This window comes from Geotrypetes seraphini, chromosome 15 (assembly GCF_902459505.1).
Source record: "Geotrypetes seraphini chromosome 15, aGeoSer1.1, whole genome shotgun sequence".
NCBI classification, from domain to species: Eukaryota; Metazoa; Chordata; class Amphibia; order Gymnophiona; family Dermophiidae; genus Geotrypetes; species Geotrypetes seraphini.
The window spans coordinates 4,506,159-4,521,051 of record NC_047098.1 but is presented as its reverse complement, the minus strand read 5'-3'; the positions used below and the strand labels follow the sequence as shown (position 1 = coordinate 4,521,051).

Here is a 14,893-nt window from a genome sequence, read left to right as displayed (position 1 = left end):
GGGTCTCTAAAGAGGTGATACAAGGTAAAATCAGGTACCTGAAATCATTTCTATTGGTCCAGTTGACAGCACCCGGGTCATTGTAATTGTGCAACCAGGAACCTTAGAACCCTGAACAGAAGTAGAAAGGTTGTGGGAGTCCAGAACCAGCATCTCCTCAAACCAAAAACAATGAGAACAAGTCCCTCCAAAATGTCCACAGTCACTGCATTTACCCAGCAAGGAAACCAGGATAATGGAAGCTTCAGGGACATTTAGCAGAAGAGGCTCTTATAAGGGCCAGAGCCTCAATGCCTAAACTAAGCCTAATCCAACTAGATTGCATTACCTCAAAGGAAGAAGAAAGACCAAGTGCACCACTGCCTAACAAGGACATAAGCCCTGAGGTCTTTGTGTGAAGTAGGAGGTACACTTGGTTGTGATGCCGCCCACTAATTATTGGAATGAACAATGATATCATCTGTCTTGGAACCCCCTTTCTCTTTTCAGCTCATTTTAGCCTTTATTATCTTTTTAATATTTTTAGTTATATTTTAACTGTTTAGCTAATATTTGATAGATGGTATATCAAATGATAAATAAACTTGGAAACTCAAAACTTGGATTTCTCCAAGCTATGTCAATAATGGCCTATGGACTTCTCTTTTAGGAAGTTATCCAAGCCTTTTTTTAAACCCTGAAATACTGGTGTTGAGTCCAGATGAATAAAGACTTCTGTGTGACAGAATTACACCCTGGTTGATAGCATCTCTTCTTCCTGACTTTTGTGTTTGTTGGTTTTGTAATCAAACTGTACCATGAGTGTAACCTGGGGCTTATTCAAGGTTAAGAACGTAAAAATAGCTTTACTGGGTCAGAACAATGGTCCATCAAGCCCAGCAGCCCGTTCTCACGGTGGTCAATCCAGGTCACTAGTATCTGTCCAAAACCCAACATGTTCATAGGAGACCTGACTCAAGGGCTTAAAGGCAAAATAACATTGTTCGCCGATAACGCCAAACTATGCAACATAGTAAGTAAAAGCACTTTGCCCGACAGTATGGCGCAGGACCTACTTCTATTAGAACACTGGTCCTCGACTTGGCAGCTAAGCTTCAATGCAAAAAAATGTAAGGTCATGCACCTTGGCAGCAGAACCTACACACTAAATGGTGAGACCTTAGCGAGGACTAAAGCAGAGCGTGATTTGTGAGTGATCATTAGTGGAGACATGAAAACTGCCAATCAAGTGGAGAAGGCTTCATCCAAGGCTAGACAAATGATGGGTTGTATCCGCAGAAGTTTTGTCAGCCGGAAGCCCAAAGTCATAATGCCGTTGTACAGATCCATGGTGAGACCTCATCTGGAATATTGTGTACAATTCTGGAGGCCACATTACCAAAAAGATGTGCGAAGAGTTGAGTCGGTTCAATGAATGGCCACCAGGATGGTCTCGGGACTCAAGGATCTCCCGTATGAGGAAAGGCTGAATAAATTGCAGCTATACTCACTGGAAGAACATAGAGAGAGAGGAGACATGATTGAGACGTTTAAATATATCACGGGCCGTATCGAGGTGGAAGATGATATCTTCTTTTTTAAAGGACCCTCGGCCACGAGAGGGCATCCACTGAAAATCAGGGGCGGGAAATTTCATGGCGACACCAGGAAGTATTTCTTCACTGAAAGGGTGGTTGATCATTGGAATGAACTTCCACTGCAGGTGATTGAGGCCAGTAGCGTGCCAGATTTTAAAAGTAAATGGGATACGCATGTAGGATCTCTAGGGGGGTAAAGTCAGGGGGGTGGGTCATTAGAGTGGGCAGACTTGATGGGCTGTGGCCCTTTTCTGCCATCATTTTTCTATGTTTCTAGCAATATTCCATGCTACCAATCCAGGGCAAGCAGTGGTTTCTCCAGTGTCTTTCTCAGTAACATTTTCCTTCAGGAACTTGTCAAAACCTTTCTTAAAATCAGCTACATTAACCACTCTTACCACAACCTCTGGCAATGCGTTCCAGAGCTTAACTATTCTCTGATTGAAAAAAAAAATTTTCTTTCAAGCGATGAAATCTAAGAAGGGGTAAAATGCGGATCTCACGAACCTTATGGACTTCACGGATCTAAAACTGCACGTCCTTAAAAATCTGAGGTCCGTGCATTGACAAGTCCGCCTTTTAGCTTATTCTACCGCTTTCCCTGCACGCTCTGCTCAGGCCCCCGGCTCTGCTTTCCCTAATGACTAAGGAGGGAGGAGGCGCACCGTGGCTTTTGCTAATTAGCCCAATCGTCCCTTCCTCCAGATCTCTCTACGCTGATTCCGAGAGCCCCCACAATATGACACTGGATGGCAAATAGCTGGGTTGGGGGGGGAAGGGGTAAAAAATGTGTTCAAAGGTCTGCAATGCATCTGACCTCACGGATCTGAACTGCACATCCTTAAAAATGTGAGGTCCACACCACTTGTAGTCTCAGCATAGGTTAGGATCTGTCAGAGCTAAACTGTCATAGAGGTCTGTCAGAGTGACACGGACCTCAGATTTTTAAGGATGTGCGGTTTTAGATCCACAAGGTCCGTGTTTTACCCCTTCCCATGAAATCTCTCTCAACAGAACCCTGAAAACCACATAGAAGCAGGATGGTTCAGAAACCTGGATCTGCCCATGAAGCTTCTCCCTGTACTGGCCCAACACACTTGGAATAGGATTAATACCTTCACACCACAGTATATGATGGACTGCATACTAAAGGTGTTCTCCAAGTTTTGGAGCATTAAAAATGGATTCCACACCTACCATCTCCTCCCACCACGTTAAAGAGAACAGGCAGAGCTAGAGCAGGATTTATCCTGCATGGTTTGTCCCTATGGGTTAAAATAAAGCTGGCAGCACTGTGGGAGGTAGAAACCTCCAGAGGCTTGCAGGCCCGTGATGGTTCTTTAAAAATTACAATCGCTATCAAAACAGGGGGGATTTTTCAGCAGTAAGTGCCGGTAGGGGAGAGTGTGGCGCAGTGGTTAAAGCTACAGCCTCCGCACCCTGAGGTTGTGGGTTCAAACCCACGCTGCGTCTTGTGACTCTGGGCAAGTCACTTAATCCCCCCATTGCCCCAGGTACATTAGATAGATTGGGAGCCTGCTGGGACAGACAGGGAAAACTGCTTGAGTACCTGAATAAATGCATGTAAACCGTCCTGAGCTCCCCTGGGAGAACGGTAGAGAAAATTGAATACATAGTGTGAAAAGCTTCTATCTCCGGTAACCAGAGCTGATACTGTGATGTCACAATGCCTCATTCCACCAATCAGAGCCAACCTCACCAGTGATGTCACAATGGCTTGATTGTCCTATACTTGGCCCACTTTTGCTACATTTTGATTTCTAGAGTGGCGCAGTGGTTAAAGCTACAGCCTCAGCACCCTGAGGTTGGGGGTTCAAGCCCACACTGCTCCTTGTGACCCTGGGCAAGTCACTTAATCCCCCCATGAGCCCACCGGGACAGTTGTGGAAAACTGCTTGAGTACCTGAATAAATGCATGTAAACCGTCCTGAGCTCCCCTGGGAGAATGGTAGAGAAAATTGAATGAATCAATAAATAAGTCAGCACCGTGTCAATGTATAGCCGGGCACTAGAGCAGTGTCTCTCAAACTGTGCCCCAAAGAGATTCCGGGTGTGCCACAAGAGCCCAGAATTTTACTTTCTTTTTAAAAATTCCCTTCATAAGTATACACTAGAACAGATGACGTGTTCGTCGTGTACGCAAGAGTCTGTCAATGTTATAAGCGTCTGTGTACATAAAGATACAACCACCCCGACAAGCCTCATTCTTTGACGTGACTGGTCCTTGAAAACTAACGGCAACTCATTTTATTTTTTACGCAGTAGTTAATAATAATAATAATAATTTTATTCTTGTATACCGCCATACCCAAAAAAGTTCTAGGCGGTTCACATCCATTAATTAAGGTCTGCGGTGACACACAGATTTACAAAATTTTAACAAAATTACAGACAATGAAGAGGGGGGGCGTGGGGAACTCTTTAACTGAGATTTAGCAGAAGTAACGTTAAGACAGAAGGTAGGGTTGGAAGGTAAGCGATAACGATAGTCATCCTTACTGGAGCAACAAAGCAATCAAGGCTTTGTTACCGTTTCGATCTTCTTATCTTTGCGAACTTGGATTTTCAGCTCTGACAGAAATTAAATTTAAAAAAAAAAGAGAATGACTGCAGATGAATTGCTTATTGACTATCGAGACGCGTTTTGAGTTAATTTGCACTCAAAAACAAGCTCATCCATCGCATTGATTAGCAATTCTATTCTATCTACTTCACCATTGTTACAACTATCTGTACATAGCTTAAAGAACTTCAAATAAATAGCTCTCAAAATTAATTTTTGGTTGGTTTTGCAATTTTATCATTTCAATTATAATGTGCCATGAAAAACATTTGCCCTTTTTACTGTGTCGGAGGTAAAAAAAAAAAAAAAAATTTTTTGAGAGACACTGCGCTAGATATGCAGGTATAAATTTATATACCATTGCCAGCAGTTAAAGTCACAGGGGCTCGTGGTGGTCAAGGCCACTAGGAGCAGATATAGTAGCTAAAGATTTTTCCCATAAGCAGAAAAGGTAAACTTATGTCTAGAGGAGGGTCTGGTATATTACAGGACCACTGCCCTTTCCAGCTGTCATCTATTACATCTTTAATCAGGCTTGACATTCTGGGTTTTACAGCAAATAAGGGGTGGGAATGCTGAAAAGTTTCCATTGGGGTCAAACTGCAGCAGCCACCATGAATGGCCCCCCCCACGCCTGCAGTATTAATTGACAAATCCCTGGAAATTGGGCTCTCTGGAAGGCGGCAGTGATATCTGCTGACTCAACACTTTGTCAATAATGTTAATCTCCTGGTCTCGTTTCTCAGTGTTCTCATAGGGCGTCCAAGACATATCGTGCTGTAGCTTGTAGGAGCCAAGAAACTCGTGGGGGCAGTTGGGCCCCCATTCCTGTAAAAAGAAAGCAAAGTATTACTGCTCAGCTCACAAAACACTTCTGCATGTACACATTCTGACGTTCAAAACCTCGTATCCAGCGGTGTACTAAGTGGGGGAGGGGTGCCATGCTGGTGGGGGCGAGGAGGGCAGTCCACCCCGGGCACCATGCTAGTGGGGACAGTCCACCCCATGCTGAGGAGGGCGGTCCACTACGAGTGCCATGCTGGTGGGGGCAAGGAGGGCGGTCAGCACCCCTTCTCCCCTCGCCACACGCGCACCCCCTTCCCATCCCCTGTACCTCTAGTTGTTCGCCACAAGCAACAACTTCAACTGCGTCAGCTCTCCCACTGATATCACTTCCTGGTGCCGCGCACAGGAAGTGACGTCAGAGGGAGGGCTGCCGGGGTCGCAAGGAGCACGTTGAAGTTGGTGCTCACGGCGGTGCATGTGGCAGGAAAGGAGCCTGTCGCCCTCGCTACGCCACTGATCGTACTCATTCAGCTGCGACACAGAGTGTAGGCATACTTTGTTTTTCAGACTCCAGGCATTCGTTGGTTGTGTGGAAAGGAAACAGAAATGTGATTCTGCATGGGGGAGGATGGAGTTTAAGAACACAATTACTTGCCAATGCCTTCCTATGCTAAGGCTTATTTCATCTGATAATATCCTCTTTAGATTTCCTTGACAGTAACAAATGAACTGCTGGAATTAGACTTGCTTTGGATGCAAATGTGAATTGGTTTAGAATCAATCATTTGATCTGACGTCTTTTGTTTTTTTAATTGATGAATGTTGTTTTGTCCTGATTTACTGATATTTTATATTGGGGGAGGGATGTTTATGATGTTGTCCAGACTTGTCTACGTTATATGTGAAAATTGCAGGGAAACAAGATTTTATGTATGTGATATGGAAACCGCATAGTTGTATGCGGTACATAAAGTTTTTTGGTTTTTTTTTATTATTATTATATATTTATCATTTTATAAATAATTATCAAATATAACTTGTACAGAAAGCAAAAATTTAAGTTTAAGGATACATAGCCATAATCAAGTCCAAAAATCAAAGAAACAAACGAATAATACATATCCATATTTTCAGAGAAAACAAAAAGAAAACTCCATTATGTTAGTTAAATTTTTAACTCAAGTCCACCTTGAAGATCAAGATGTACAAAGGACAGTTTAAATTAAAAAAGAAAAAACAAATAATGCTGAGATTAATCTAAGCTGAGCTCAAAGTTCCCTAATAACTTCCCATCTAGGGCTAGATCTTATTGTCCTTTTCTTTTTCCAAGCGAGACAGCGACAGGAAGGTCACCAGCTGTGAAGGATCAAAAAAGACAAATTTCTGAGAAGAATAATACACTATGCATTTACATGGGTGACGTAAATAAAAGGTTGCCCCAAGGGCCAACACTGCTGGCTTTAATAGTAGAAATTATTTACGATGCCTCTGGGTTTCTCTGGCAAGATCAGGATACATTTGTATCTGCATTCCTAAAAAGGTTTTCATTTTATTTTTAAAGAAAAGTCTCAGTAACCAGTTTTTGTCCGGGGCCAATGCCACTGTTAATAAGGTTGCTGGGACTGCCTTTTCAGTATTCGAGGATTCCAATATAGTGGACACATCCAAATTTTCCTGTTCAACCTCTTGCTGTTGTTTCCGTAGGAAGATAGTAAACTTGTGTAAATGGTGGTATCATATTTTCAGACAAACTCAAAATTTCCATCAAATATCTTTTCAGCATCTCCCGAGGTGTAATCATCAAGACCTTAGGAAAATTTACCAATCTTAAATTATTTCCACGGGAAAAGTTTTCCAAGGATTCTAACTTTCTTCTAAGATTGGTATTGTCCTTAATTATTGTTTCATAAATTTGTTTGGTCTTAATTGACTCCTGGTTAATGCTGACAATCTCTTTTCTAAGCTCTGTTGTTTCCTTTTTTACTTCTTTTATTTCTTTATCATGATGTTTTATTTCCCCTTCTATTTGATTTAATTGAGGTTTTAACAAATTAGGAATATTAGCAACCAGGTCCCAGATAGTTTCAAGTGTTACCTCTTGGGGTCTCTGAAGATGAAAGGAATAAGCTACAGACTCTTCTCCCACTGGTGAAACTCCTGGATCTGTCCGCTCTCCTCTGCTGTCGACTCCTCTGTTTCTTCAAACAGACTCTCTTGAAAATGTGGAGCGTCTGGATCCCTGCTCCCTCCATGATTGACAACGGCCTCCAGGGCTGAAGATACTCCCTCTTTGGAGAGTTCCCCCTCCCGCGGGGATCTGGTAACCTGAGGGCGTGGGGGCGGAGCCCTTGTGTCGGGGCTTAGCATGGTCTCAAGTCCCTGAGAGATCGCCTCCGTTCTGCCCGTTCGGGGCGTCTCTAGCGGGAACGCCTCCGGCTGCAGGGAACTCTGCATGCGGCGAAACAGCTCCTCAATGTTTCCCAAGCTGGGTCCGACGGAGCTCCGCGAGGCCCCAGCCGTGCTCCGACCTCTCCGCTTGGGCATTCTGCCGAAAATTCAACGCGGAATCAAAAGTAAGTGAAGAGCTCACCAGCGCGTGACGCTCAGCTTAGAGCTTCAGCAGCCATCTTGACCTGGTATATAAAGTTTTTAATAAATAATCTTAAAAATTCCTAGCATAAATTCTGAATACAACAGATTACAGATAAAGCCATCATCATTAAAAAATCTCTCAATATTCCTTTGTCAAATATACTATGGAAAAGCTCCTCCACCAACAGTCTTAGTCCACATTGAATGCCTGGTTTTTTTAACTCCTTTTTAAATTGATCCAGAAGCGGCAGAGTGTTCCATAATTGCAGGCCTATGGGAGCAATATTCTTCTAATCTCACAACAGGCGGTGAAGGGATTTCTAGTAGAGCTTTACTAGGCAATCTCAAGACTCTAGATCAGTGTATCGCAAACTTTTTAAGGTCTATCAAGCTCAGTAGCCCATTCTCACAGCCAATCCAAGACCCTAGTACCTGGCCAAAACCTACATTCCATGCTACCAATCCAGGGCAAGCAGTGACTTTCCCCATGTTGATAACAGACTATGAGCTTTTCCTCCAGGAAATTGTCCAAAACTTCTTAAACCCAGCTACGCTATCTGCTCTTACCCCAACCTCTGGTAGCACGTTCCAGAACTTAACTATTCTCTGAGTGAAAAAATATTTCCTTCTATTGGTTTTAAAAGTATTTCACTGTAACTTCATCAGTGTCCCCTAGGCTTTGTAATTTTTGACGGAGTGAAAAATCGATCCACTTGTATCCATTCGACACCACTCAGGATTTTGTAGACTTCAGTCCTATCTCCCCTCAGCCGTCTCTTCTCCAAGCTGAAGAGCCCTAACCTTTTTAGTCTTTCCTCATACGAGAGGAGTTCCATCCCCTTTATCATCTTGGTCGCTCTCCTTTGAGCCTTTTCTAGTGCCTTTATATATTTCTTGAGATAAGACCAAAACTAAATGCAATACTCCAGGTGAGGTCGCACCATGGAGCAATACAGAGGCATTATAACATTCTCAGTCTTGTTAAACCATTGTCGAGTCCTCTAACACAAACTGTTACCAAAAGGAAATACTACAGGTCACTGGTACCTCCTGTAATCTCCTCTCCCTTCTCAATAAACAGACCCACGTTCCCCACCTACCTTTGGAGACAGGATGGAGAAATATCTCTGGCCACTTTCCCGCACATACAGGTGATAAATGGTTCCCTGTTTCTTCACCATGTTGCAAGCCACATGGTGCAGGTCAGCATCTCTCTTTGCATCCTCCAAAACCTGAATACAAAGCATAGCCTCTGTCAGAAAACATGTGCCTGGTCTACAAACCCTCTTTATTAATAGAAAATATTTTTATTTAATTTAAAATTATTTGTAACCCGCCTATGCAAGTGTTGTAAAACAGTCACATCAAAGTGCAGCTAAAACATGGACTTGACACAGACCGTGTTTCGGCTACGGTGCTCGACTCAGGAGCCCCAAATAATAACCACAAACCAATAATGAATGATGAAATCCAACTGCTGGTAAAGCAAAACGGCAACCACACACCATTAACGAAGTCCAAACACTGGTGAAGCAGGATATCAACTGGTAACTCATTCAGTGTCAATGGTTTGTGGTTTCTAATCTAATCTGAATTTCTGTATCGCACTTATCTAGTACACGTTCAAGACAATTTACAAGTTAGGAGGCCCATAACCAAGCCTGAGGGATAGTGGATTTATCATATCAATGAGAAAGGATACAATGTTGGAAGTACATATGGAAGTGGTTAAAAGGTAACACCGCATAGAAGGGAGGAATAAACAGGGGAGGGGAGGCAATCACAGGATTAAAAATGGGGAGTGGATAGTTATCTTGGCTAGTTGAGTGCTGGGTTTAGGAGAAGTGTCAACTCTGCTCCCAGAACATTCCCAAAATAGCTGGTTTATAGCTGGTTTTGGCTGGAGTGCGAGCCAGGCATTTTCAGCAGAACTGGTTAAGGGGCTGGAGAAGTTGCCGTACAGTGAGAGATTGGAAAAACTGGGCCTCATCTCCCTTGAAAAGAGGGGGCATGATCGAAACATTCAAGATACTGAAGGGAATAGATTTAGTAGATAAGGACAGGTTGTTCACCCTCTCCAAGGTAGGGAGAACGAGAGGGCACTCTCTAAAGTTGAAAGGAGATAGATTCCGTACGAACATAAGGAAGTTGTTCTTCACCCACAGAGTGGTGGAAAACTGGAACGCTCTTCCGGAGGCGGTTATAGGGGAGAACACCCTCCAGGGATTCAATGTAAGGAAATTCTTCTTCACCCAGAGAGTGGTGGAAAACTGGAACACTCTTCCGGAGGCGGTTATAGGGGAGAACACCCTCCAGGGATTCAATGTAAGGAAATTCTTCTTCACCCAGAGAGTGGTGGAAAACTGGAACACTCTTCCGGAAGCTGTTATAGGGGAGAACACCCTCCAGGGATTCAATGTAAGGAAGTATTCCTTCACCCAGAGAGTGGTGGGAAACTGGAACACTCTTCCGGAGGCTGTTATAGGGGAGAACACCCTCCAGGGATTCAATGTAAGGACGTTCTTCTTCACCCAGAGAGTGGTGGGAAACTGGAACGCTCTTCCGGAGGCTGTTATAGGGGAGAACACCCTCCAGGGATTCAATGTAAGGAAGTATTCCTTCACCCAGAGAGTGGTGGGAAACTGGAACGCTCTTCCGGAGGCTGTTATAGGGAGAACACCCTCCAGGGATTCAATGTAAAGAAGTTCTTCTTCACTCAGAGAGTGGTGGGAAACTGGAACGCTCTTCTGGAGGCTGTTATAGGGGAGAACACCCTCCAGGGATTCAATGTAAGGAAGTATTCCTTCACCCAGAGAGTGGTGGGAAACTGGAACACTCTTCCGGAGGCTATTATAGGGGAGAACACCCTCCAGGGATTCAATGTAAGGAAGTTCTTCTTCACCCAGAGAGTGGTGGGAAACTGGAACACTCTTCCGGAGGCTGTTATAGGGGAGAACACCCTCCAGGGATTCAATGTAAGGAAGTATTCCTTCACCCAGAGAGTGGTGGGAAACTGGAACGCTCTTCCGGAGGCTGTTATAGGGGAGAACACCCTCCAGGGATTCAATGTAAGGAAGTATTCCTTCACCCAGAGAGTGGTGGGAAACTGGAACGCTCTTCCGGAGGCTGTTATAGGGGAGAAAACCCTCCAGGGATTCAATGTAAGGAAGTATTCCTTCACCCAGAGAGTGGTGGGAAACTGGAACGCTCTTCCGGAGGCTGTTATAGGGGAGAACACCCTCCAGGGATTCAATGTAAGGAAGTTCTTCTTCACCCAGAGAGTGGTGGGAAACTGGAACACTCTTCCGGAGGCTGTTATAGGGGAGAACACCCTCCAGGGATTCAATGTAAGGACGTTCTTCTTCACCCAGAGAGTGGTGGGAAACTGGAATGCTCTTCCGGAGGCTGTTATAGGGGAAACACCCTCCAGGGATTCAAGACAAAGTTAGACAAGTTCCTGCTAAACTGGGACGTACGCAGGTGAGGCTGGACTCATTTAAAGCACTGGTCTTTGACCTGAGGGCCGCCACGTAAGCGGACTGCTGGGCAGGATGGACCACTGGTCTGACCCAGCAGCGGCAATTCTTATGTTCTTAACTATAAGGTTAAGTGCCGCTGAAAATGCCTGGTTACCTGCAGCGAGGCAATTTAAACGGCCAGGAGCTTTTGTGGGTATCCTGACAACCTGACGGGCTGGCTATGTTTTGAGGACTGGATTAAGAATCCCTGATCTAAAACAAGACACCAAAACTAGCAAGGCTGGTGCCTGGTCATCTGGGTCCCAAGGCCTTGCTAGATGGACTCAGCTGGAGCTTGTTGGTTCCCACCCAGCCACTTCCTGGCCCACAGCGTCTCTGGTCATGCTCCCTGTACCGTCCATTTCCGAGGCTTGAGCTGGCCCCTTGTGAGCTTTCAAGTGGGGACCCTAGCACTAGAGCCTGAAGCAACTGGCTCAGGTTTACCTTCCTTGCCTGCTCTTGGAGGAGACGAATCTGTTCAGCAATCACAGTCAGCCTGTTCGAGGCGTTCGCTCGGATAAACTCATCTGCCTACAATAAATGGGACACTATTAGTGATGTAGGAATACATTCAGCATTTCCCCTAAAAAAAAAAAAATCATTTTCCCCGGGTAACATGCTGGCCACAATACATCAAATAGTTATTTCCTCCCCAGCCTACTCATTTAAAAAATGCATATACCGCCTGGAGTCTCAGCGGTTTCCAAGATAACATACGTACATACAATTGCCCGGGGACCTCACAGCCAGCTGCACCTTAATGAATATGTTATGAGAGACATTTGCAAACTCTACGTCTCCAACACATAACCGTATAACTATAGAGGCTAGATCACAAATTCTCAGGGACTAACTTGCCGGTCTGGTTTTCAAGATGCCCCTAATGCACGGGTGGCCAACTAACGGTCCTCGAGAGCCACAACCCAGTCAGGGTTTCAAGATCTCTATAGAGAGTACGCACAAGATCTATTTGCCTACAATGGAAACAGAATATGCAAATCAATTGCTTGTACGTTCATTGTTGAAATCCTGAGGACAAACTAGTTGGGTTTTCAGGGACCACAGTTGCCCACTCCTACCCTAATGAATATGCACGAGATATATCAGGAACAGTATATGCAAAATCTTTCATGCCATTCAATAAAACAGTGAATCACAAACTGTGTGCCCCTGCAAAACCACAAGCCGGCACCTCTCCTCCCACCCATCCCCGACAATGAAGGTATTTCCAAAACCTGGTAATTTGTCCAGGTTTTGGAAGGCCCCCAGAGGTCAGGGTTGCCTCTGAATATGCACGGACATCAATGTCATGATGTCACATACATGCCTCCGACCTCACCGGTTGACGTCCGCGCATGCTCAGAGGCCCTGTAAATGTGGCCCCAAGTTTAGGTCGCCATGGTAGAAAAAGGTTGCATTAGAGATATCCTGGAAATTAGACTGACCTAGCAGTTTCTGTGCATTGGATTCAGAACCTGCTGGGATCAGGGCTAGATGAACTAAGAGGATCAGTGCCTGAGCCAATCAGGACCTTAGGCCCCTCCCTGTGCATCACACGATGCACCAAGGAGGGAAAGGCCCGCCATTTTGGAGCGGCCTATGAGCGGGACGGACTGAGCTTGCATCCTGCTCCAACTTGTCTAAAAAGGTACCGGGAGTGGCGGGGGACCTCCGGTGGTGGAGGGTGTGGGCATCCCTTTTGCCTTTTTGAGGGGGGGGGAAGGTAGGGGATGTTTGGGGGGGGGGGCTGAGGTGGAAGTGGGCTTTCTCATATCACTGCTGCAGGGGGAGGAGTTGCGTTGGCAGGAAGGAGTGAGCATTCCTCCTGCCATTTTCGCTGGTGCGGGAGGGGTGCTTTTTTTTTCCTAATGGGACAAATATTGTGCACGTGGAGCATCTATGCCCATTAAATTTAAAAAAAAAAAGATTATAGAGAGGTAAGCAACTGGTCTTAACCAGTCACTTTTTTGGATTGCTAAAAGCGATCAGGAAGCCATGTTAGAGCATCCATTGCTCTACTAGTTTACATGGCATTTTAATATTAATTAGCTTATTTGCATGGTTGGATCAGGGAATGAGCGATCGTGCAGAAAACCAGGTGGTGAGACGTTTTCCGCATTGGGTCGGCAAAAGCGATCATCGCTAAAGCAGTTAAAATAGGTTTAGCGACAATCGCTGGCTTTAGGGCATCTGGGCCTCAGTGCAATCTTTTGGGCACACCCAGCCAGTCAGGGTTTCAGGATAGCCACTCTAAATATGCACGAGATAGATTTGCATACCAAGGAAGCAGTGTATACAAATCTCTCATGCACATTCTGTGTTTCTATGAGAACCTGACTGGTGAAGGACCTGAGGCCTGGGTTGAGAAATTAACCTCCGTTTTATCTTATTTTCCTGCGATCCTACTGCAGTTTCTGAATATCTCACCTTCTGCACCTGCTGAGCGAGGACGACCAGGTCTGATGGATCCCCGACACGGCACGTATGCTCAGTGTCAACTAGCTGGAGTCCTATGGGATTGTTGCTGCTCTCCACAAGGGCAACTGGCAAGGAAAAGCAGAATTGCAGGAACAATTAGCTGCGGCTGGAGCACAGGAAAAAAATCTCCGACTCATGCAGATCAGTTGGAAAAGACAGCATTAATCTGGCGAGTGCACTCAGAGGATGAGAGCCGTAAAAACCCAAGAACCTTACTTTGATTTTTTGGTATTTACTCAAATTAATTTCAGATTATTTTAATAGTGCTTGCTCAAACAAATAACCTCCCTGTTTACAAAACCGTAGCATGATTTTTAGCACTGGGCCAAGGGCAGAAATTAATGAGGGTCCTCCCCAATTCCTCTCCCCCAATTTCCCCCCCCCCATTCAGCATCTCTCCCTTCCCCTCCCCTCCAAATGCATTCTTATCCAGCATCCTTCCCTTCATTTTTAAAATTAGCTGCTTCTTGGGCTGAAATATCCTTCCCTTTTCTGGTGGAATCTCAACATATATCAATCCGATTAAATACCACTCAAGACAAACTATTGTCAACTCTATTGTACTAGAAAACTCTAAAAATGTTAGTCAGATTCTTCACAGTGTGGAATAAAAAGCCTCAAAGCACAGCTGTCCCAAGCTAAAAAGTGCCTACGAGGTATCTTTCTAATCTAGTTGCCAATAGTTTGATTGGGGGGTATTTAATTGGATTGATCTCTTGATTCTCTAATGCTGTTCTGCAGGCGAAAATAGGAAGTTGCATCAGAGGGATGGGGGGAAAGGGAAGGACTACTCTTCCCCCGACCCAGTTGCTGGGCGATTCATCGAACAGAACCTAGAATTTTAGAAGAGCCCGGTGGCCAAAGAGGCTGAAGATTCCCTGCGGAATCCCAAGGAACAGCCTTTTCCTCCAGGAACTTGTCCAGCCCCCTCCCCCACAATACCGGTGGTGAGGGGCTCGGGCTGCGGCTCGCTCATGCTGCACTTTGCGCTTGCACTCTGCCATAGAGCGGTCGAGGCTCAGCCGGGCTCCGCCGCGCGCGCTGCTGCCACCTCGCAGTGGGAGGATCTGGGGGCGGCAACTGGCGACGTCATACTCAGCTCTATGCCACGCAACCAAGTTGGCGCAGGCGCGCAGCCGTCAGGCCACGCCTCCCCAGCTTGCGCTTTTCCCGCCGAACCACGCGCCTGCCACGCCCCCCGATTCTTCCCGTCACCACCTCCTCTGTGACTCCGCCCCTCTGCCGCTTCGCCTCGCCGCCTCGGGTCTCGTCCGACTCCGCCCATCGTACTGAACCCCGCCCACTCCCCCTCCTCCGCTTAACTCCTCCCTTCCCCAGAGGCCTTTGTCTCCTCTGTG

The 14,893-nt window shown here is 45.6% G+C and overlaps 1 protein-coding gene across 1 annotated transcript; it reads right to left on the bottom strand.

Annotated features, from left to right (window-relative positions):
* Positions 1-4,669: 4,669 nt before the first annotated feature.
* Positions 4,670-14,634, bottom strand: C15H1orf50 (chromosome 15 C1orf50 homolog). Its single transcript, XM_033922287.1, has 5 exons — positions 14,478-14,634; positions 13,485-13,600; positions 11,502-11,588; positions 8,640-8,771; positions 4,670-4,989 (listed from the first exon to the last, which is right to left on the bottom strand). The coding sequence occupies exons 1-5, from the start codon at positions 14,509-14,511 to the stop codon at positions 4,804-4,806; spliced, it is 555 nt and encodes a 184-aa protein (XP_033778178.1). The 5' UTR covers positions 14,512-14,634; the 3' UTR covers positions 4,670-4,803.
* Between the last annotated feature and the right edge of the window lie 259 nt (positions 14,635-14,893).

What these genes read in the sequence shown, in the direction of transcription:
- C15H1orf50 (XM_033922287.1), bottom strand. Translation starts at nt 14,511, where the DNA reads ATGAGCGAGCCGCAGCCCGAGCCCCTCACCACCG. An exon ending in GCCCGAGCCCCTCACCACCG is followed by an intron (nt 13,601 to 14,477) that starts GTATTGTGGGGG and finishes TTTCCTTGCCAG; the next exon opens with TTGCCCTTGTGGAGAGCAGC. An exon ending in TCGCTCAGCAGGTGCAGAAG is followed by an intron (nt 11,589 to 13,484) that starts GTGAGATATTCA and finishes CATTTATTGTAG; the next exon opens with GCAGATGAGTTTATCCGAGC.